At 37.6% G+C, this 23,638-nt stretch overlaps 3 protein-coding genes across 5 annotated transcripts; all 3 read left to right on the top strand.

Moving 5' to 3' along the window:
- The first annotated feature begins 13 nt into the window (after positions 1-13).
- On the top strand, positions 14-2,035 carry LOC126657116 (cytochrome P450 CYP82J17-like). The gene is made up of 3 exons (XM_050351749.2): positions 14-127; positions 266-1,138; positions 1,368-2,035. The coding sequence occupies exons 1-3, from the start codon at positions 14-16 to the stop codon at positions 1,995-1,997; spliced, it is 1,617 nt and encodes a 538-aa protein (XP_050207706.1). The 3' UTR covers positions 1,998-2,035.
- Positions 2,036-3,728: 1,693 nt separating this feature from the next.
- LOC126657115 (uncharacterized) lies at positions 3,729-7,047 on the top strand. Of its 3 annotated transcripts, XM_056106457.1 has the most exons (4): positions 3,729-3,804; positions 4,553-4,619; positions 4,781-4,845; positions 5,017-7,047. In XM_056106457.1, exon 4 carries the CDS (start codon positions 5,051-5,053, stop codon positions 5,660-5,662), a length of 612 nt encoding a protein of 203 aa, XP_055962432.1. In that variant the 5' UTR covers positions 3,729-3,804; positions 4,553-4,619; positions 4,781-4,845; positions 5,017-5,050; the 3' UTR covers positions 5,663-7,047. The 3 variants fall into 3 exon arrangements, with proteins under 3 accessions (XP_055962432.1, XP_055962430.1, XP_055962431.1); XM_056106455.1 differs by having other exon boundaries at positions 4,553-4,845; XM_056106456.1 differs by lacking the exon at positions 3,729-3,804 and having other exon boundaries at positions 4,279-4,619.
- Positions 5,752-16,877, top strand: LOC130014844 (uncharacterized). Its single transcript, XM_056103798.1, has 13 exons — positions 5,752-6,179; positions 6,221-6,288; positions 6,331-6,579; positions 6,669-6,857; positions 6,967-7,035; positions 7,140-7,346; positions 7,654-7,736; positions 8,079-8,112; positions 13,389-13,972; positions 14,174-14,474; positions 14,727-15,013; positions 15,086-15,469; positions 15,671-16,877. Exons 1-13 carry the CDS (start codon positions 5,752-5,754, stop codon positions 16,787-16,789), a joined length of 4,002 nt encoding a protein of 1,333 aa, XP_055959773.1. The 3' UTR covers positions 16,790-16,877.
- Positions 16,878-23,638: the final 6,761 nt, after the last annotated feature.

Here is a 23,638-nt window from a genome sequence, read left to right as displayed (position 1 = left end):
TTTCCTATCATGCATGGAGAAACAGAAGCTTGAAGAGGACCATGACGTGGAGGCCATGTCATCATTTATGGCTTTGGCCTTGACATGGAGGCCATGTCATCCTGTAGCTTACGTCCTCTCAGTTATTGTACCCATATCTTATTTCATTTACTGAGACCAGAACAGCTATAATTTAGTCTGCTGCTTCTTAAATCCTGAAACAACTCATTCAACTTAATTATCATGGATATCTTTTACAACACAGTTGCAATTTCAGTTGCTGTAGCTTCAGTACTGTATCTGCTATTGCATTTGCATACTCTATGTAATAAAAAAACACAGAGGAAAGTTAGTTCCAGAAGTACCGGGTGGGCTGCCAATTATTGGTCATCTCCATCTACTCGGCGCAGGCGAGAAATCTCTCGCGAGAGCCTTGAGTGAAATGGCCGATAAACACGGCCCTATCTTCTCTCTGCGGTTGGGTGTATACCCAACAGTTATTGTCACAGATCATAAAGGACTGAAAGATTGTTTCACCATCAACGACAAAGTTATCGCCTTTCGTCCTCCCTCAGTTCAAGGTAAGATCATCGGCTACGATAATGCTGCTTTAGGTTTTGCTCCTTACGGTACTTACTGGCGTAACATGCGTAAATTAGCTACGACTGAGCTCCTGTCTAACCACAGGACTAAAATGTTGAGTCATATTCAAGTTTCGGAGGTGAATCACTTGATCAAAGATTTATACTTGTGTTCTAAGAGCAATAACAAGATCAACATGAGTGAATGGATTGAACACACTGTTTCGAATGTGATTATTAGAATGGTTGCTGGGAAGAGATTTTTTGACGTAAATGATGAAAGGGGGAATCCAATCAAACATGTTATGAGGGAGTTCATGTTTGTTGCTGGTAGTCTTGTTCCTGGAGATTTAATTCCGTTCATGAAATGGTTTGATTTTAAGGGAATGGTAAAAACTATGAAGCGTGTTACGAAACAAGTAGATGATATTGTCCAGAGTTGGATTGACGAACATAAGCAGCAGAAGAACGAACAAGGTGAACCAGAAAACGATTTCCTCGACGTTTTGTTGTGTGTTGTTGAGGATGATGAGACTATTGGATTGAAGCGTGAAACCATTATCAAAGCTACAGCAACGGTATAATCTCTCTTTTAGTTTTGTCATTTTTGTTTCTTCACATTAGGACTTGAACTCAATGATTTGAACTCGAGATCAAATGGTGCTGCGTCGTTTCGTTAAAAATAAGTTTCGAACTCAATTCCTAATTGAAACGAAGAGGGCAAAGGTTTCGTACCATATAGGCTAACAACCTTTTAATTTTTCCATTTCAACATAAATTTGATCTTTGAAACTCCAATTTTTTCAGGCTATTATACTTGCAGGTTCGGATACAACTGCAATTGGTACAATATGGGCTTTGTCCAACTTGTTGAACAACAGACAGGCATTAGAGCGTGCTCAAGAAGAACTAGACATCAAAGTAGGGAAAGATCGACGAGTTGAAGTTTCCGATATAGAAAAACTGGTGTATCTCAATGCAGTAATTAAAGAAACCCTGCGATTGTATCCACCAGGTCCACTAGGAATTCCGCGACAGGCAGCTGAAGATTGTTACATCTCGGGATACTACATTCCGAAAGGCACTCGTATCATCACACATCTATGGAAGTTGCATAGAGAGCCTGATGTTTGGTCAGATCCCGAAGAATTCGTACCTGAGAGATTTCTGACAAGCAAAGCACATTTGGATGTTACAGGTCAGAACTTTGAGTACTTGCCATTCAGCAGGGGAAGAAGATCTTGTCCTGGAATCAATTTGGCAATGCAAGTAATGCATTTGAGCCTTGCGAGATTGATTCAGGCATTTGATATGTCAACCCCATTAAATGAGCCGGTGGATATGAGAGAAGCTCCAGAAATAGTTCTTCCGAAGCTAACTCCGCTTCAAATCGTTCTTACCCCACGCCTTGCTCCTCAACTTTATGATGCACAGTAGGAAGTACACTACTGTGACGCATATTTGTGGCGGAAAAAACTGTCACAAATTTGTAAGAAAATTATGACGGGGTTTAAAATATTGAGATGGATAGTGTTGTTATAAAGTTTTTATTACCGTAGTTTCCTTCACATATCAGTTATGAAGGGCGGAACCAGGCATATAGTACTTTTTTTTAATAAAAAATCCCTTTTAACTTTTTTTCTTTATAAAAAATCTAATTATTTCTATATATTTGGCCTCTCAAAAAGAAATAGTATGCTAGTTCCACTCGTCTGTCGTAATATTTTGTGACGGAAAATACCGTCATAAATCCATTATAATTTGTGACGGAATTAAAACCATCATAAAGCCGTGGTGGATATTGGCATCGATGGAAAATTTCAGTATGAATCGTCAACAATTCTGAAGTTATGTGATTGACTTTAATCCCTGATATGATGGCAGTCAATGATGGATCATGTTGTCATTTATATTTAAGTTCCAACCATATATTTGTCTTTAATAATGCAGTTTCCACTGTGTATAAATGCGTAATTAATCGCAACTGAACAAGGCAGCGCCACTTGACCACTTCCATATTGAAAAAATTATTTATATGCAATTCTTGATGTATTAAAAAAATTTGCTCCTAGTTCATTAGGAAATGCCTTGTTAATTTGATGTTATCTTCTAAAAAAAAAATATTGTAAGAATTTGTAGAGATTCCGTGTTTGAATCTTTATACTACCACATTCATCTAGGTAGTAATATATTATTTTTATTATAAATACATAATAAATTTTATTATGTGTAATTCACAGCTTTTATACAGTAATTTATTTATTATAAATTTAATTGATAATTCTTTTTTGACATAAATTCTTTGATAAATATTTTTAATAAAATGTAACCTATTCAATATAATAAATTGATTTTAAAACAAATGAAACATGTAATTTAATTTCAATTAGATAATGATTAATGATAGAAAAAAACTCCGTGATTTTAACAGGGCCTAGGGTAGTTTTTTAGTTTTGACCAAAAATCTACCTCGTTTAATTCACTACACCAAATTGCTGCTTTCCCGGCAAATTATTAGAGACGGTTTTGAACAGTGCCAGTAATTTATAAAACCTAAGAGTTAACGGCGTTGTTTAGAGATGGTTTTTAATTTCGTAGGTAAATAGAGACGGTTTAAACCGTCTCTACGTTCATTAAGGGCAAAAAAGAAAATTTTCAAATCTCTTTCACGATGCTTTCACGATGCTTTCACAATTTTATCATTTTTGCATTAATTAAAAAATACGAACATTGATTCAAATCTCTTCGATCCTTTTTGTTCTTTTTCAGCTATACACTATTCATGGATGATTCAACAAGTAATTGATTCAGTGATGCTTCTCTATTGAGTTTTTCATCGATTAGCAATCTAAAGCGGTGCTCAAAGTTCAAATTACCTCCTTGGGAATCTATTCTGAGGTTAGTAAAGAGATTAAAACTGATTTTGATGTTGTTTTAGGTTTGATATTGATTTTGATTTTGTTTTAGATTTTAGTATTGATTTTGATTTTGTTTTAGGTTTTAATATTGATTTTGATTTTGTTTTAGATTTTAGTATTGATTTTGATTTTGTTTTAGGTTTTAGTATTGATTTTGATTTTGTTTTAAGTTTATTGTGCACTGATGTTTTAGGTTTTAGTATTGATTTTATTTTTGTTTTAGGTTTAGGTTTATTGTTCTAGTGACATTAAAACTACTGCTTACTCTCCTCTTACATTTGCAGATCCTATTTTCTTTTATATTTTTCAATCATCGTTTAGTTAAGGTAATATACTTTTGTTCTTATCAAATTTTAATTTATTTATAAGGTCTGTGATTAGTTTTGGCAACTTACATAATTTTACCACCATGATTACTTGTTACTTCATTTTTTAGAACGTACAGTGACCAATTATAACAATCTAAAATTCATTTTCTAATTGAGAGGTCCAGTTTTGATGATGTATACAGTAAATCAGCTCAAACCACAAGTTTTAGATAAATACTTGTAGGTTTTGTATTTTAACTGTTAATTTCCCTTTTTAGAAAACTAAATATTTATTAACTTTGGCGGTATTGACTATCTTTAATCTTTTACTTTTAATACATTGTTCTTAGTCTTTTTGTTTATGTGCCCTGTTACTTTATATTTCTACTGCCGTTTCTTCTTCTTCTTCATTGAAATTCATTTCAACTTTACTTAGTTTTGAATTTAATTGGTTTCAATTTGAAATGTGTAGTTGTTAGGTTTTGTGCCAGTTTCAATTTTTCTTGTGGATTTTGTTTGTTGGAAGTAAATTGAAGGTTAGTTCCTTACATTTTTTTCTTATGAGTGATTTTGACTTTTGAGTTTCATGTGGTAGGTTACCTATCTAAAAAAATTTGAATATCTTCTTCTTTTTTCTTATGTGTTGGAAATTATTTTCTGTTTGTTGCTATCTCTTACAAATTTCTGTTCTTATATGTGTTGTTATTGCATTATGTAGTGTTGATATTTTTTCCGACTTAAAACCTTTTTTGGTTTACCTTGGCAGCTCTTCTTACTACTGAAATTGTAAATTGCTGTTGTTTGTAATCCTATTACCTCTGCTCTAGCAACTGGTTTGTCTTTCCTTTGTTTTTTCTCTATACAGTGATCTGCTCTTTGTATAGTTTAGGACTTCAAGTTTACTGGCAGCCAGTCATTTTAATATACCTATGATTCCTTTCTATTTCCAGAAATAGGAATTTAAAACTCTACTTAAACTTTATATTTCTTACAGGTTGCTCATTCTCTGTTATCTCATAGTTACAACAAGCTTCTTTGTACACGTTGATCCTACAAGTGGTAAGTTATTGGAAGAACTTAATATTAATTTTTGACTGATTTTAGTTGGCTATGTTACTATATCTCAATTGAAACTGTATTAGTTTTTGACTGATTTTGTGTTGTTCTATTATTATTATTTTTAGGCTTTAATTATAATATTATTTGATAAGTATTTACCGTTTATGTTAGGTACTTGTTGAAATCAAATTAATTTCCTATTTTAATGGATTTGGTAGTGGATAAAAGTTGGATGATCAAGCCTAGGCATAGTGATGAATATAGGAGAGGGGTTAGGACTTTTCTTGATTTTGCTTTTCATAATGCATCTGAAGATGGAAGAATTATGTGCCCGTGTAGAAACTGTGTTAACCGGTATTTGCGTTCATATAATGAAGCTGAAATACACTTAGTATGTGATGGCTTCAGGAAGGGGTATACACAATGGGTATTTCATGGGAAGACGCATTTCACCAGCGGTACAGCATCTGCAGGTTTGCACACTTCTCCTATTGATATAGTGGAATCTGTTCAAGATTGCACTATGGCCGAATCGAATCCATGGACAATAGATGATGTAACTGGGTTGCTACATGATGCTTTCAATGTAGCTAGGAAAACGAATGAGGCTCCATTAGATACTGATAGGGTTTTTAATCCGGGAGAAACTGAGGTGGAAATAGACTCTGATAGTGTAAAAATAGCATCAGAAGGAATGCATCTTGAAGCTTCTAGTGAGGAAAACGTTAATTTCGTGAAATTGTTGAAAGCTGCGGATGAAGAATTATATCCAGGATGCAAGACATTTTCTAGTTTGTCCTTTATCTTGCATTTGTAGCATTTAAAATGCTTGCATCGGTGGACTGAGAAGTCACTTGCATCGGTGGACTGAGAAGTCATTCACTATGCTCCTTGAGTTGTTACTTGATGCGTGTGTCACTGCCCAAGTCTTTCTATCAAGCTAAGAAAATCATTCAAGCGTTATTGGATTACAAAAAGATTCATGCTTGTCCTAATCATTGTATGCTGTATTGGGGTGAGATTGAGAACCAAGAGCTGTGTCGCACTTGTGGGTCTTCTAGATGGGCAGTTTCTAAAGGAAGTAACCAAAATGATACAACTAATGTTCCTCAGTCTTCTTCTTTCACTACCAAGAAAAAACCAGCAAAAGTCTTACGTTACTTTCCTCTAATTCCTAGACTTAAAAGGTTGTATGCCTCGACTAAAACCTCCAAGGATATGTTATGGCATGAAGAGGGTCGTAAGAAGGATGGTAAGCTTAGACATCCTGCAGATGGTGATGCCTGGAAAGCTATTGATGACAGATATTCAGATTTTTCTAGTGATCTCGAAATGTAAGGCTTGCTCTGGCTAGTGACGGTTTCAATCCATTCAGAAATATGACCACGTCATATAGCACTTGGCCAGTTGTGTTGGTCAATTACAATATGTCACCTTGGATGTGTATGAAGCAGACCTCTTTTATACTATCAATGATAATTCCAGGTGAGAAGGGTCCTGGAAATCATATTGATACTTACTTACAACCTCTTATTCAAGAGTTGCATGAACTATGGCAGGGGGTCGATGCTTATGATGCTTTTACACGACAAAAGTTTCGAATGCGTGCTATATTGATGTGGACTATAAATGATTTTCCTGCATATGCCTACTTGTCTGGTTGGAGCACTAAAGGAGAGTTTGCATGTCCTTATTGTGCCGAGCTTACACATTCAAGATGGTTATATAATGGCGGTAAGCATTGCTACATGGGTCATAGGCGATGATTACCAGTGGATCATTCTTATCGTCAACAAAAGGAAAATTTTGATGGTGGTGAAGAGGTAGGGATTGCACCGACTGCAATGTTTTGAAGCAATTAGATGACATTCAATTTTCATTAAGGACACCTTTGAAAAGAAAGCAGCCAAAAAGGAAAAGAAAGGTAGGTGATCAAGTAGAGGAATTGAATGAAGAGGAAAATATAGAGGTTAGGCAAGCTGCCAACGCGATGAATTGGTGGAAGAAGAAGAGTATTTTTTTTTATGTTTCCATATTGGCAATATAATCTTTTGCGTCACAATCTAGATGTGATGCATATAGAGAAAAATGTTTGTGATAATCTTCTTGGCACATTATTAGGTCTTGAATATAAGTCTAAGGATAATTTGAAGGCTCGCTTAGATCTTATTTCTTTGAATATTGATAGGAGTAAATTACTCCTATAATATAGAGTGTTTTTGATGCATTTTAGTGTCTCTTACTATGCACTTTGAGGTATTTTTATATCTTATTTGTGTGCTTAAGCGTTTCAGGATTATGGAGCGTTAGGATGCATCTTTGGTGTAAAAAGAGGGAGATTCAAAGAAAAGAAGCGAAGAGCAAAGCCGGAAGCGAAAGAATCGGAGAATTCTTAGAAGCCAGAGCATTGCACGGATCGTGCACCTCCTTGCACGGATCGTGCACCTTCCAGATTTGTGGGCAGAAGCTTTTGAGGACTCTTGCACGGATCGTGCAAGCTTGTATAAGTTGAGTTGCACGATTCGTGCAATGACTTATTTGAGGGAATCAAAAATCTGAAGAAAAGGACTAAGGCTTTTGCACATTTCCTCTTTTGGCCCAACATTCATTTGATAGGATGTTTTATTTCCTTTTTGAGACTACTATAAGTACTACTTTATGATTCAAATTAGGGTATGCAACATTCATTACTTTTATTCCTTTTGTGTTGCCTCCTAAAAATAGCTTAGAATCTCTTTAGAGTTGTGTGCTCCATCGTTTCCACCATTGTTGGTGAAGTTGAAGTTTTTAATGTTTTGATTGAACAAGGTCTCTTATTAATTAATGCAAGCTTATTTATTGTGGAATCTTCATTATCTTGTATGAGTTATTGTTCTTCCATTTTACTTAAGGTAACCTTTCTCTACCTTTCAATGTTTAGTTGTTTGATTAGTGCTTGTGTTGAGAACTCAAACATGAGTGGCTAAACCCCCTTGTTTGGGGGTTAATATGAATCCTAGTTATGCATGATTGGGTTAGGGTTAGGGTTTGTGTGAATGTTCTAATTGATGCTCTTAAGGCTTGCTTAGATTAGCTACCTAAGTATTGTTGGTTAGATTAAGACTCACCTTGAGAGAGGGTTTGTTAATTGGAAAGAATTGATTAGATGCTTAATTAGTGACACCATGAGAGTGGGTTAGCAATTAAGTGGCCTTTGGGTTGTGATTTATTGTAATTGCTCTAAATGCGTTTAGTGCTACGAGAGTAGGTTAAGCTTGATTAGGTGCGGTTTGTAGCTCTTTGAGGCTCGAGAGAGCAGGAGTTGCGACTTAGAAACGCTCGGCCTTCGTTTTATGACCTTAAACACGAAACCCGTGATTGCATGACCTAGGTGGATTGTTGACCTCCAAACCTCGTTTATCATTTGAATTCCCGTTAATTGTTAATTGCTTTAGTCTTTTGTAGTTAGTAATTAGTTGATTAATTGCTAGTTCTTTGTTAGTTAATTGTAGTTGTTAGAATTTGTCACCTAAAACCAATCTTTATTTGTGCTTTCCGAATTTGTAATATCCCGTAAAATTTTAAATTTATTTTTTTTAATTTCCGACGTGGTTCCGGATGTATTTTGTGGGGTATTTGAAGTTTCGTAAATTTTGTGGTTCGATTTAAAATAATTAAAATTTAAAAAAAAAAATAATATATTCTCCTTTGGGTCTTGGTTCAACCAAATGGTTGAACCAAGGGATAAACCAGGTCTCTTACGAGACCTGGTGAAATTCCGTAAGGTCCCGTACGGGACTGGGCCTGTCCCGTACGGGACTGTGCAAAATTTGCACTGGTCCCGTTCGGGACCAGGCCTTTTCCCGAACGGGATCAGGCAAATTTTTGCACAGTCCAGGTCTGCTTATGGACCCCTTCGCCCGGCCCTGTTCGCACTCGTTTTCGACCCGCTTACACTCGTTATTTAAAAGCGACTTCTAAACAGAAAATATTCACCACTCATCACTGAAACCCTAGCCGTTTTCCGCTTGTCATTTCGCTGAGTATCGAATCCGTAATCATCCTCCAAAGTTGCTGTTCGGTAAGTGTTCTTAATTCTTTGATTTCCAGATTTCGTTTTTGAACGTCATTGCGTAATTTGGTTCGTTCTTGCTCGTTTCTAGATCGAAATCAAAACCGTTCGATTCCAGACGATCTAGACTCACGTACCTACGTCTCCCTATCTCAGTTTCGCTGAACGGTACGCCGTCGATCTCGTTTCAATCGCCGTACGGTTTACGTTTTAAAGCTTTATAATTTCTTGTTTCAGTTTTCTGTTTCTGCCGAACCTTTTCCCTTCTCTTTTGGCTTTGTTTTTGCTTCATTCTTGTTGAATCCCTTGGCATGATTAGTGTTAAATAGTTATAGCTTTTGGTTTGTATTTGCTCCATCTTTTAATTGTTGCCGTGGTGAGTTTATAATTTCTGTTTTGGTGTTCTTGTTTCTGCCGAATCCCTTATTTGCCTTGGTCTTGATTTTGTTGTTTTATTGAATCAAATCACTCTTGAATGGTTAGTTGTTATTGATTTAAAACGTTGTTTTGTTGATGGGTTAGCGGAACTAAATCTCGGCTCCATAATTATGCTTTTTCCCGACTACCACTGTTGTGTGGTTTATGATTTTTGATTCAAACTATTGTTAGGTTGGGATTTATGATTTGGATTGAGTGTAGAGTTTAAGTTTTGATTATGTTTTGAAAGTTAAATCCCGGATAAAAATGGCAGTAGCTTAAGAAATTAAAGTTGCCTTATGAATCTTAGGTGGGCGGGGTTTATTTCTTTTGAATTGGAGATGGTGGTCAAATATCCTCTTTGGTCATCCAATAGTTTTGTTTGAATCAAATGAATACTTAATGTTAAACTTTACTAATGATTTGGATTTTTATTTTGAATTATAAGTTAAATATTAAAAACAACTATTATAATCATAAATTAAGTTAATATAATTACTCGGGTAATTATATTTGTTTTCAAATGTCGTTTTGTCAAAAATTGGCTAAATTACAATTTAGCCCCTAAAATTATTTTATAACTTAATTAAGTGGATTTTTGGTTAATAACTTTATTGTTGGTTTTAATTATAAAGAAAAGCAATAAATTGATTTCGGTTATTAATTTGGCTAAAGTGCAAATTAGCCCCTAATTGGCAAAAGTACCATTTAGTCCCTGCTTGGTTAAAATACAAGTTGGTCCCTGAATTTTTATTTGATTTATTTAACTAAGTTTTTAGGGTTGTAACTTGGGTTACTTAGAATTGAAGTTATTGAGTTCCGCTATTAAAAATGATTTATTATTTTATGGAATTTGTTTTATAAATATAAACTTGGGTTTATATTTAATAATTGTTTTGAGTCGGATTAGACTTGGGTCATCCGACAAGTGAGGTTAGCTTGGTAGTTATTTGGTAAACTCGGCAAACCCACTATTTGTAAATTATTTATTATTTAAAGTTATTAAATAATATTTATAAATTGGATTTTAAGAGGGAACTCAATAGACTTATATTATTTGGGCTTTATTACCTTTTGGTTATATTTGTGTTACGTTGGATTGTTATTTACTACGTGTTAATTGTGCTAGTCTTATGTGGTGTCTAGTACTCTTTAGAGTTAGGGTCTGATTTTAATAATTATTTTATTTGTCTAGACTCGTCTACTGTTCGTGCTTCTGAGGCGAACCAGAGTTAGTTGCTTGCCGGTATTTCACGTGGATTAGCAAGCAGTGAGTTTATATTTACTATTTACCGCTTTATTAAGTAAATTGTTATTTTAATATTAAATATATATACTGTACGTATATTTCGAACTGTTTTTATATTATGGCTCTTAGTTGGAACGTGCTACCTAATGGGCATCATTAGGACTGCGTGCGCACCGGTATTGATCTGGGTAAGGTATATATGGAAATGTGGTAACTCGGTGTGAGCATAGCTCTCGGGACCAGGTAGAGTAACTCGGTGTAGCTCAGCTCTCGGGACTCTGGTATAAGTGTGGTCAGTGGTAACTCGGTGTAGCTCAGCTCTCGGGACCAGACCTATTGGATTATGATTATTATATAGAATTGTGGTTTAGGGTTCCAACTATTATCCGTAATATCGTTATTAAATGTTTTAAACGTTTTAAAGGTTTTCCACTTAATAAATGTAGATAGTGGTATGAACTCATCTCAGTATATCTGACCCCGTTGTTTTCCCAATTTTCCCCAGGGTTATTATCTGAGAGAGTCTGGTGATCTCCGCATTTACTTTTCCTCGGAGGTTCCTTCTATTTTAATAAAATTGTAAAACTGTTTTATTCTTAGACCGCAGTAGTAACTAGACGTCCTTGTTATTATTATTTATTTTGTCGAATTGGTTCGACTGGTTATATTGCTTTGGCATGTTTTATTATTTATATCGGTTATGATAAATCTATTTTATAATCAGAATTGAATAAGCATTTTATATTAACTGTTTATTATTATAACTGCTAGTTTAGGTTGAAGTCTCGGTTGCCCCCGAGCATTGGTTTTCTGCAGGTTTATGTGTTTATGCTTTATAAGAAAGGCTAGCTACGGGTTTCGGTACTACATTACCCATACCCTAGCGCCGGTCGCGATTCATGAAAATGGGTCGTGACAAACTTGGTATCAGAGCTTTGGTTTCAAACCAAGGCCATTGCTTGCTATGTGTTTACTCTGTTAAGTTTGGTTGTGTCTTAGGAACTACTGCGGATATAGGATTCTGTCATGTCTTTAAAAACGTCATCTTTTGATTTTTAAAACATTCTGCCTACACCATTAGGATTGCGTCGAGTCAGTCATTATTTGTTGATTTGATGCTTTTAATTTTTAATGCTATTTCACTTGGGTGAACATTTTATTACTGTTGATTTCTTGGGAAATCCTATATGTTGCTTGTTTTGTTCATACTTGGGTATGAAATATGTGTTATTTAAATTGTTGTTGTTCAATCTTAGGATATGGACAACGTTATTCGTACTCGTGCTCGTGCTGCGGCAGAGCAAGAAGCTGTGGCTGATGATGCGAATTCTATGGAAGTCGATCAGAACCCACCACCTGTTCAGGCTAATGCTGGACGTGGTCGAGGTGGAGGTGCTGGCAGAGGTAGAGGTGCTGGTAGAGGCAGAGGAGCTGGTGCTGGTAGAGGTGGAGCTAGAGGGCGCGGTGCAGCAGGTGTTCAGGCACCGAATGTGCAGCAGGCACCAGGGGTGCAGCAAGCACCAAATTTGCAAGCGTTCGACTTCACTACTTTCTTGGCTGGCGTTGTCGAGATGCAGAACAATCAGGCTCTACTGCAGAATCAGTGTAATATACTGGGTCAGTTAGCGCAGCAACAGCAACCTCAGGTTGGTGCTGTAGCTGGTATTGGTGGAATTGCTGGTGTCGGTCATGTCCCAGCAGACAGAGAGTTGGTGATGACCTACTTGAAGTTGAGTCCGACTTCTTTTGATGGTACTGGGGATGCTCTTGACTTTTTGGAGGAATTTGAGTACAACAGTCAGAGGATTCAAGCGTCTGATCGTCAATCAGTGATGCTTGTGGAAATGTCGCTGAAGGGTCCAGCTAAGGATTGGTATCGCGATAACATCAGGCCAGTTATGGATACTTTACCTTGGGCTGATTTTGTGACCAGGTTCAGAGGTTATTATCTACCCTTCTCTGTTACTGAGAGTTTCAGAGAAAAGCTGCTCACTTTGAAGAAGGGGGATAGATCAGTGACAGACTACACTACTGAGTTTGTACGCTTGGGGCGGTTTGCTACAGATCTACAGGGTGATCAAGAGCGAGTGAACGACCGTTATGTTAGGGGTTTAGGCTCGGAGTTTCTTCCTTTGCTGATAGGGACAAACATGGAGTTTGCCCGGTTAGTGGATAGTGCGCGGCGGATGGAAAATTCGATGGTTCAGTTTGGGACGATCTCTGACCCTTTCCAGAATCAGAAGGGAAAGAGTGACGTTCCTAGTGGGGGGCAGCAGGCCCCAGTGCAGCATGGTAGTGGGAACTACTACAGTGGCTCTTCTCAGGCCAACAGGGGGAGTCGACGGACTCACAACAAAGGGAGGCATAGTGCCAGGAGTGCTCCGTACAGTTCCAGTAGCAGTGGGAGCAACCGTGGTTCAGGACGCGGGTACAGTGGTGGATCGAACATTCCGTTCTGCCAGAATTGCAGACGCAGGCACTATGGTCAGTGTCAGTTAGCTCCTGGAGGTTGTTTTACTTGTGGCCAGCCGGGTCATTTTTCTAGGGAGTGTCCGACATCTGGGCAGCAGATGTCTAACTCCAGTGTGGCGCAGTCATCTTATCAGCAGCAGAGACCTGCGTTTACACAGTCTGTAGGGTACTCTCAACCTGCAGCATCTTTTGGTGGCCAGCGGGGCCGTGGTTCTGGTGGCAGAGGTTTTGGTGGCCGTGGTAACGGCGGTAGAGGTTCCAACGGTTATGGTACTGGACAGAGTTCGCAGCAGCAGCCGCAGGGTCAGGCCAGAGTGTTCGCACTTACTCCTCAGGATGCGCGTGCATCAAATGCTGTGGTGCAAGGTACCATTCCGATTTCTTTTACTGATGCTTTGGTATTATTTGATGCGGGTGCGACCCATTCGTTTGTTTCTACTTGTTTTGCTGAGAAATTGGGTAGAGCACCATCTGTTTTGAATGAACCTCTAGCTGTGTCTACACCTATGTCTGAAGGTGTAGTAGTGGACGTTGTTTATCCTTCGTGTCCAGTGGTTATTCAGGGTAGAGAATTATGTGCTGATTTAATTGTACTTGACGTTCTTTCTTTTGATGTTATCTTGGGGATGGACTGGTTGTCACGCCATTATGCTTCTATTGACTGTCGAGAGAAGTCAGTCGAGTTCAGGATTCCAGGTGGTCTACCTTTTTCCTTTCAGGGAGAAAAGGCAGAGACACCTAAGAATCTGATTTCCGCCATCAAGGCGAAGCGGATGTTAGGCAAGGGTTGCCAGGGTTTTCTTGCTGTGGTTCGTGATTTGGAGGCTGGTGGTAGTGATATGCATAGTGTACCGATAGTGAATGAGTTCACTGATGTGTTTCCAGAGGAATTGCCTGGATTACCACCTGATCGTGATATTGAGTTTTGCATTGATGTGGTTTCTGGTACAGCTCCGATTTCGATACCGCCGTATCGGATGGCTCCTGCAGAGCTGAAAGAGTTGAAGGACCAGTTACAAGAGTTGTTGGATAGCGGGTTCATCAGACCGAGTACTTCTCCGTGGGGTGCTCCAGTTCTGTTTGTGAAGAAGAAAGACGGTTCCTTTCGACTCTGTATCGACTACAGACAGTTGAACAAGGTTACTGTCAAGAACAGATATCCTCTTCCTCGCATCGATGATTTGTTTGACCAGTTGCAGGGTGCGAAGTGTTTTTCCAAGATTGATTTGAGGTCTGGGTATCATCAGCTACGGATCCGTGATGCAGATGTGCCTAAGACTGCTTTCCGGACTCGTTATGGGCATTTTGAGTTTCTGGTTATGTCCTTCGGTCTGACGAACGCACCAGCAGCGTTTATGGATATGATGAACAGAGTGTTCAAGCCGTTTTTGGATCAATTTGTGATCGTCTTCATTGATGACATCTTGATCTATTCTCGGAGTGAGGAGGAGCATGCTTACCATTTGAGGACCATACTACAGACGTTGCGTGAGCATCAGTTGTATGCTAAGTTTTCAAAATGTGAGTTCTGGTTGGATCAGGTTACCTTTCTAGGACACGTGGTGTCGAAAGATGGGATCAAGGTTGATCCGAAGAAGATTGAGGCGGTCATGGATTGGCAAAGGCCAAGGTCAGTTACCGAGATCCGAAGTTTTCTGGGTTTAGCTGGCTACTATCGTCGGTTCGTGCAAGATTTCTCCAGAATATCTGCACCTTTAACTAAACTGACACAGAAGGGTGTCAAGTTTGAGTGGACTGACAAGTGCGAGGCGAGCTTTGAGAAGCTCAAGGAGATTTTGACTACAGCTCCGGTGTTGGCATTGCCTTCTGGCATTGATGGTTTCACAGTGTATTGTGATGCGTCTCGGATTGGTTTGGGTTGCGTTCTGATGCAACATGGACAGGTGATTGCCTATGCTTCCAGACAGTTGAAGAAGCATGAGGTGAATTACCCTACTCATGATTTAGAGTTAGCGGCTGTGGTTTTTGCGCTGAAAATTTGGAGGCATTATTTGTATGGTGCTACTTGTGAGATTTTCACTGATCACAAGAGTCTGAAATATATCTTTGATCAGAGAGAGTTGAACTTGAGACAGAGGAGGTGGTTAGAGTTGCTGAAAGACTACGACTGTACTATTCAGTACCATCCTGGTAAGGCTAATGTGGTAGCCGATGCGTTGAGTCGCAAGTCTTCGGGCAGCTTGGCTCATATTTCTGAGATTGGGCGTAGACCCATGGTTAGAGAGTGGCACAGTTTGATAGCTTCGGGTTATGGTTTTCAGATTTCTCAGACTGGTTGTTTGTTAGCACAGTTGCAAGTGCAACCCGTTTTGATTGATCGGATCAAGGCTTTACAAGCTGAGGATCCACAATTGAAACGGATTATTGAGGAAGTTCAGCAGGATGGAAATTCTGAGTTTACTTTTGTAGATGGTGTTCTGAGACATGGTTCGAGACTGTGTGTTCCGGATTCAGATGGTTTGAGGGACCAGATTCTGGAAGAAGCGCACAAGTCTGCTTATAGCGTTCATCCGGGTTCTACTAAGATGTACCATGATCTTAAGGGTACCTACTGGTGGAGCGGGATGAAGAAGGATGTCGCTGAGTATGTTTCTAAGTGTCTGACGTGCCAGCAGGTGAAGCTGGAGCATCAGAGACCTTTTGGCTATCTGCAGCCACTACCTATTCCAGAGTGGAAGTGGGAGCGGATTGCTATGGATTTTGTGGTTGGGTTACCACGTACTCGACGGGGATACGATTCCATCTGGGTAATAGTTGACCGTATGACTAAGTCAGCTCATTTCCTTCCGATTAAGGTTTCGTATACTGCTTCAAGATTGGCTCAGTTGTACATCGACAGGATTGTCAGTTTGCATGGTGTACCGGTTTCTATTGTTTCAGACAGAGGTTCTGTGTTTACTTCGAGGTTTTGGAAGGCGTTACAGGAATCCTTGGGTTCTCGGTTGGATTTCAGTACAGCTTTTCATCCTCAGACTGACGGTCAGTCTGAGAGGACTATTCAGACGTTGGAGGATATGCTCAGGATGTGTGTTCTCGATTTTCAGGGTAGCTGGGATACTCATTTGCCGTTGATTGAGTTTTCCTATAACAACAGTTATCATGCGAGTATCGAGATGGCGCCGTATGAGGCTTTGTACGGGCGTAAGTGTAGATCTCCTATCTGTTGGGAGGAGGTCGGAGAGCGTAAACTCTCGGGAGCGGAGATTATTCAGATTACCTCTGAGAAGGTACCGTTGATTAAGCGGAGGTTAGAGACTGCTTTTAGTCGGCATAAGAGTTATGCTGATCCGAAGAGGAAAGACATTGAGTTCCAGGTTGGTGATTTCGTATTCCTTCGGGTTTCGCCTATGAAAGGCGTGGTTCGTTTTGGTGTCAAGGGAAAGTTGGCACCGAGGTATATTGGTCCTTATGAGATTTCGGAACGGATTGGAGCTGTGGCTTATCGTCTGGTTCTACCGCCAGACATGTCGTTAGTACATCCTGTGTTTCACGTTTCTATGTTGAGGAAGTGCATTTCTGATCCTTCGCACGTGATTGTGCCTCAGAGTGTTGAGATTGACCAGGAGCTGTCCTATGAGGAACAGCCAGTTGAGATTGTCGATACGCAGGTGCGTAAATTGCGGAACAAGGAGATTCCGATGGTCAAAGTTCTCTGGCGCAATCATTCTGTAGAGGAGTGTACTTGGGAGACCGAATTGGATATGCGGAATCGCTATCCTTTTCTTTTTCCGTGAGGTACGATATTTGATTTTCTGTGACCTTTGCAGTTTTTACTTGTATTACGTGTTGTTCTGATGTGATTTACTTGTCGTGTTAAATTCGAGGACGAATTTTTAATTAGTTGGGGAGAATGTAATATCCCGTAAAATTTTAAATTTATTTTTTTTAATTTCCGACGTGGTTCCGGATGTATTTTGTGGGGTATTTGAAGTTTCGTAAATTTTGTGGTTCGATTTAAAATAATTAAAATTTAAAAAAAAAAATAATATATTCTCCTTTGGGTCTTGGTTCAACCAAATGGTTGAACCAAGGGATAAACCAGGTCTCTTACGAGACCTGGTGAAATTCCGTAAGGTCCCGTACGGGACTGGGCCTGTCCCGTACGGGACTGTGCAAAATTTGCACTGGTCCCGTTCGGGACCAGGCCTTTTCCCGAACGGGATCAGGCAAATTTTTGCACAGTCCAGGTCTGCTTATGGACCCCTTCGCCCGGCCCTGTTCGCACTCGTTTTCGACCCGCTTACACTCGTTATTTAAAAGCGACTTCTAAACAGAAAATATTCACCACTCATCACTGAAACCCTAGCCGTTTTCCGCTTGTCATTTCGCTGAGTATCGAATCCGTAATCATCCTCCAAAGTTGCTGTTCGGTAAGTGTTCTTAATTCTTTGATTTCCAGATTTCGTTTTTGAACGTCATTGCGTAATTTGGTTCGTTCTTGCTCGTTTCTAGATCGAAATCAAAACCGTTCGATTCCAGACGATCTAGACTCACGTACCTACGTCTCCCTATCTCAGTTTCGCTGAACGGTACGCCGTCGATCTCGTTTCAATCGCCGTACGGTTTACGTTTTAAAGCTTTATAATTTCTTGTTTCAGTTTTCTGTTTCTGCCGAACCTTTTCCCTTCTCTTTTGGCTTTGTTTTTGCTTCATTCTTGTTGAATCCCTTGGCATGATTAGTGTTAAATAGTTATAGCTTTTGGTTTGTATTTGCTCCATCTTTTAATTGTTGCCGTGGTGAGTTTATAATTTCTGTTTTGGTGTTCTTGTTTCTGCCGAATCCCTTATTTGCCTTGGTCTTGATTTTGTTGTTTTATTGAATCAAATCACTCTTGAATGGTTAGTTGTTATTGATTTAAAACGTTGTTTTGTTGATGGGTTAGCGGAACTAAATCTCGGCTCCATAATTATGCTTTTTCCCGACTACCACTGTTGTGTGGTTTATGATTTTTGATTCAAACTATTGTTAGGTTGGGATTTATGATTTGGATTGAGTGTAGAGTTTAAGTTTTGATTATGTTTTGAAAGTTAAATCCCGGATAAAAATGGCAGTAGCTTAAGAAATTAAAGTTGCCTTATGAATCTTAGGTGGGCGGGGTTTATTTCTTTTGAATTGGAGATGGTGGTCAAATATCCTCTTTGGTCATCCAATAGTCTTGTTTGAATCAAATGAATACTTAATGTTAAACTTTACTAATGATTTGGATTTTTATTTTGAATTATAAGTTAAATATTAAAAACAACTATTATAATCATAAATTAAGTTAATATAATTACTCGGGTAATTATATTTGTTTTCAAATGTCGTTTTGTCAAAAATTGGCTAAATTACAATTTAGCCCCTAAAATTATTTTATAACTTAATTAAGTGGATTTTTGGTTAATAACTTTATTGTTGGTTTTAATTATAAAGAAAAGCAATAAATTGATTTCGGTTATTAATTTGGCTAAAGTGCAAATTAGCCCCTAATTGGCAAAAGTACCATTTAGTCCCTGCTTGGTTAAAATACAAGTTGGTCCCTGAATTTTTATTTGATTTATTTAACTAAGTTTTTAGGGTTGTAACTTGGGTTACTTAGAATTGAAGTTATTGAGTTCCGCTATTAAAAATGATTTATTATTTTATGGAATTTGTTTTATAAATATAAACTTGGGTTTATATTTAATAATTGTTTTGAGTCGGATTAGACCTGGGTCATCCGACAAGTGAGGTTAGCTTGGTAGTTATTTGGTAAACTCGGCAAACCCACTATTTGTAAATTATTTATTATTTAAAGTTATTAAATAATATTTATAAATTGGATTTTAAGAGGGAACTCAATAGACTTATATTATTTGGGCTTTATTACCTTTTGGTTATATTTGTGTTACGTTGGATTGTTATTTACTACGTGTTAATTGTGCTAGTCTTATGTGGTGTCTAGTACTCTTTAGAGTTAGGGTCTGATTTTAATAATTATTTTATTTGTCTAGACTCGTCTACTGTTCGTGCTTCTGAGGCGAACCAGAGTTAGTTGCTTGCCGGTATTTCACGTGGATTAGCAAGCAGTGAGTTTATATTTACTATTTACCGCTTTATTAAGTAAATTGTTATTTTAATATTAAATATATATACTGTACGTATATTTCGAACTGTTTTTATATTATGGCTCTTAGTTGGAACGTGCTACCTAATGGGCATCATTAGGACTGCGTGCGCACCGGTATTGATCTGGGTAAGGTATATATGGAAATGTGGTAACTCGGTGTGAGCATAGCTCTCGGGACCAGGTAGAGTAACTCGGTGTAGCTCAGCTCTCGGGACTCTGGTATAAGTGTGGTCAGTGGTAACTCGGTGTAGTTCAGCTCTCGGGACCAGACCTATTGGATTATGATTATTATATAGAATTGTGGTTTAGGGTTCCAACTATTATCCGTAATATCGTTATTAAATGTTTTAAACGTTTTAAAGGTTTTCCACTTAATAAATGTAGATAGTGGTATGAACTCATCTCAGTATATCTGACCCCGTTGTTTTCCCAATTTTCCCCAGGGTTATTATCTGAGAGAGTCTGGTGATCTCCGCATTTACTTTTCCTCGGAGGTTCCTTCTATTTTAATAAAATTGTAAAACTGTTTTATTCTTAGACCGCAGTAGTAACTAGACGTCCTTGTTATTATTATTTATTTTGTCGAATTGGTTCGACTGGTTATATTGCTTTGGCATGTTTTATTATTTATATCGGTTATGATAAATCTATTTTATAATCAGAATTGAATAAGCATTTTATATTAACTGTTTATTATTATAACTGCTAGTTTAGGTTGAAGTCTCGGTTGCCCCCGAGCATTGGTTTTCTGCAGGTTTATGTGTTTATGCTTTATAAGAAAGGCTAGCTACGGGTTTCGGTACTACATTACCCATACCCTAGCGCCGGTCGCGATTCATGAAAATGGGTCGTGACAGAATTGGAATTCAAGATAATAATTCATTCACTTTAAACCTTTAGTACTCGTGGGATCGACATCCGACTTCCGGATTTACTACGAGTTGGGTTTTTTCTCAACAAATATTAGATCTGAACTCCACCCTCAAGTTAATGAGAATGGGAAAACTCGATTGCCTGCAGCTTGCTTTACAATGACAAAGAAGGAGAAAGACGTGTTTTATCAAGTGCTTAAGGATTTGAAATTACCTGATGGTTATGCATCTAACATTTCTAGGTGTGTAAATCAAAAGGAGCGTAAAATCAGCGGTCTTAAAAGTCATGATTGTCATATCATTATACAAAACCTTCTTCCATTAGCCTTACGTACTTGTAGTCCATCTAAACAAGTGACTTCAATTGTGATAGAGATAGCTTCATTTTTTAAAGCCATTTGCTTATCGTCTGGTTCTGCCGCCAGACATGTCGTTAGTACATCCTGTGTTTCATGTTTCTATGTTGAGAAAGTGCATTTCTGATCCTTCGCACGTGATTGTGCCTTAGAGTGTTGAGATTGACAAGGAGCTTGTAATAACCCATAATTTTTTTAAATTTCTCTGATGGATTTTCAATAATAATTTGAGTCGTTCGTTGATTTGTTCGCGGTTCGAATCGTGTTCATTGGGTTGAGTAGGTTTGACCATAAATTACTTATATTTACTAGGCCCATGCATTGGCCCTAGTTCATGTATCTTCATGCAAGCCCATCCAACTTATCTTGGAAAAAAAAAGCTTGTTTCAGCAGCTCTCAAATTCTTCACTCTGACGGATTCTTCATTCTTCATTATATTATACGTTTCTTTTCCTTTAACCTAATATCTTTCCATAACTCACCACAAACCCTAGCCGTCGTTCTCTATCGAAAAATGCTGAATCCTAACGCCCAAATTCATCATCTTCTTGACTAAAATCTCGCATCAAATCGAGATCCGTTTGTTCGCTGTTGTAGTTAACATCGTCCTCTTCAATCCTAAAGCTTTGGAATCGAATTTGATACGTTAATCTTTCCGTTTTAGACGCCGTCGTTTCGTCGTTTTTTTGATATATTTGGCTGCGATTCTGAATTGATGTTTGCTGATCGATGAGTTGTTGAATTGATTATGTTTATATGTTGTTCTAAGGTTAGAGTCCCTTGTGTTATGTTTGTTAATCGATTTACCATTAGTTGAGATTATCCCATCGTTTCGTTTTCTTACCATCGCTGGAACATGGTTTTTGAATTCCTTGCTCGTGAATTATTGGTTCGGTTTGTTCGTAATTCAGTTCCTGTTTGTCTTGGTTTCATTCTCATGCTGGTCTGGCACTTAATTAATATTGTTTACTGTTAAAGATCAGAGAATTGATCGCTCGTTGGCTTTGAATCTTGTTAAGTACCTCTGTTCGTTATTAAGTAAGATTCTGGGTTTTATTGAATTTCATGATTCTGATTGGTTAGTGATGATGACGGGTTACTGATTTGAATTATGGCGGCTAAGAAAATGCTTCAAAGTGGGGTTTTCTTTTGAGTTCAAAATGTGATGTGATTTTGGCAGACTTACGTGGTTAAATTATGTGGCCATGGTTTCCTCTTGATTTGTTTATTATTATTTCATTATGATTATAGGCATTTGTTTTTCTTTAAATATTATTAGTTGATTTCTCTTTGTTATTGTTGGCAATAGTGGCCACTTTAAATTGTTTGAGTTATTAACAATTGATTGGTTTATTACGGGTAATTTAATCTTTCTTACATATTATTAGTTGGATTATATTTGTTATGGTGATATGTTCTTTTACATGTTATTGGTTCGTTCTCATATTAATTAATCAAAAGTTTTAATTTGATTTAAATTTAATTATTTTGATTATTATAATTTTGAAAACGATATTTATTATAATTTTTTTTATCAGATAATTACTCGAGAAATTATTATTTTAAAAAAATATCGGATTCGCGTGCCAATTTGGCTAAATTACGTTTAGCTTTTATTTTATTTTTATTTTTTTTAACTATTTTAGTTTAGTAATTTGTCGGTAACTATCGGTTACTTGTGCTTTAAGCTATTGAGTTCCATTTTAATATTTAAATATTATTTTATCAATAAATATTATTTTGGAATTGTAAACTACGGTTTATAATTTTGATAAAATATTTGGGCCGGACTTGGGTCGCCCGACAAGTGAGATTAGCTTGGTAGTTATTGGTAACTCGGCTTACCCACTATTTATAAAATAATTATTATTTAAGGATTTTTAAATAATATTTGTAAATTGGATTTTAAAGCGAGAACTCAATAGACTTGTATTAATTGGGCGTTTCTACTTATCGGGTATTCTTGTGTTGTTCTGGATTGTTTTATTCCGACGTGTTATTCGTGCTAGTCCTGTGTGTTGTCTAGTACTCTCTAGAGTTAGGGTCTGTTTTTAATAATTATTTTATATTGTCTAGACCCGACTACTGTTCGTGCTCCAGAGGCGAACCAGGATTAGTTGCTTGTCGGTTATCACGTGGATTAGCAAGCTGTGAGTTTGTACTTACTATTTACCGTTTTATTAAGTAAATTGTTATTTTAATATATAAATATATATTGTACGTATATTTCGAACTTTTTTATCATTATGGCTTTTAGTTGGAACATGCTACCTAATGGGCATCATTAGGACTGCGTGCGCACCGGTATTGATCTAGATAAGGTATGTGAAATGTGGTGGTAACTCGGTGTGAGCATAGCTCTCGGGACCAGTAGAGTAACTCGGTGTAGCTCAGCTCTCGGGACTCTGGTTATGAATTAAGAGTGGTCGGTGGTAACTCGGTGTAGCTCAGCTCTCGGGACCTGGCCTATTGGATTATGGAAATATTTAGCATTGTGGATTAGGGTTCCAACTATTATTCGTAATATCATTATTAAATGTTTTAAACGGTTTTAAAGGTTTTCCACTTAATAAATGTAGATAGTGGTATAAACTCATCTCAGTATATCTGACCTCGTTGTTTTCCCAATTTTTCCCAGGGTTATGATCTGAGAGAATCTGGTGATCTCCGCATTTACTTTTCCTCGGAGGTTCCTTTTATTTTTGATACACTGTAAAATTGTTTTATTCTTAGACCGCAGTAGTAACTAGACGTCTTTATTATTATATTATATTTTGTCGGATTGGTTCGACTGGTTATATTGCTTTGGCATGTTATATTATTTACATTGATTTATGATAAATCTATATTAAACTCGGAATTGGATAAGCATGTCATATTAACTGTTGAATATTGTAACTGCTAGATTTAGGCTGAAGTCTCGGTTGCCCCCGAGCATTGATTTTCTGCAGGTTTATGTGTTTATATGTTAATTGATAGGCTAGCTACGGGTTTTGGTACTATATTACCCATGCCCTAGCGCCGGTCGCGATTCATGAAAATGGTTCGTGACAAACTTGGTATCAGAGCTTTGGTTTCAAACCAAGGCCTTATGCATGTTCTGTGTTTTTTTTATTTTGGCATGATAAGTGGGTGTCGCGTCATAGGAACTACTGCGGAGTTAGGATTCGTGTCTTGTCTTTTAAAACGTCATCTTTTATTTTCAAACTTTCAGCCTACATCATATAGGTGATGTCTGTCAGTCTTTATTTGGTGTTGATGCTATG

The sequence above is a fragment of the Mercurialis annua genome, linkage group LG7, assembly GCF_937616625.2.
Source record: "Mercurialis annua linkage group LG7, ddMerAnnu1.2, whole genome shotgun sequence".
Classification (NCBI taxonomy): domain Eukaryota; kingdom Viridiplantae; phylum Streptophyta; class Magnoliopsida; order Malpighiales; family Euphorbiaceae; genus Mercurialis; species Mercurialis annua.
The sequence above is the reverse complement of the archived record's forward strand: the minus strand, read 5'-3'. Positions and strand labels throughout refer to the sequence as shown.

What these genes read in the sequence shown, in the direction of transcription:
- LOC126657116 (XM_050351749.2), top strand. Translation starts at nt 14, where the DNA reads ATGGAGAAACAGAAGCTTGAAGAGGACCATGACGTGGAGGCCATGTCA. An exon ending in CTTACGTCCTCTCAGTTATT is followed by an intron (nt 128 to 265) that starts GTACCCATATCT and finishes CAGTTGCTGTAG; the next exon opens with CTTCAGTACTGTATCTGCTA. An exon ending in TTATCAAAGCTACAGCAACG is followed by an intron (nt 1,139 to 1,367) that starts GTATAATCTCTC and finishes CAATTTTTTCAG; the next exon opens with GCTATTATACTTGCAGGTTC.
- LOC126657115 (XM_056106457.1), top strand. Translation starts at nt 5,051, where the DNA reads ATGGATTTGGTAGTGGATAAAAGTTGGATGATCAAGCCTAGGCATAGT.
- LOC130014844 (XM_056103798.1), top strand. Translation starts at nt 5,752, where the DNA reads ATGCGTGTGTCACTGCCCAAGTCTTTCTATCAAGCTAAGAAAATCATT. An exon ending in TTCTTTGAATATTGATAGGA is followed by an intron (nt 7,036 to 7,139) that starts GTAAATTACTCC and finishes TAAGCGTTTCAG; the next exon opens with GATTATGGAGCGTTAGGATG. An exon ending in GTTCTTCCATTTTACTTAAG is followed by an intron (nt 7,737 to 8,078) that starts GTAACCTTTCTC and finishes AAATGCGTTTAG; the next exon opens with TGCTACGAGAGTAGGTTAAG.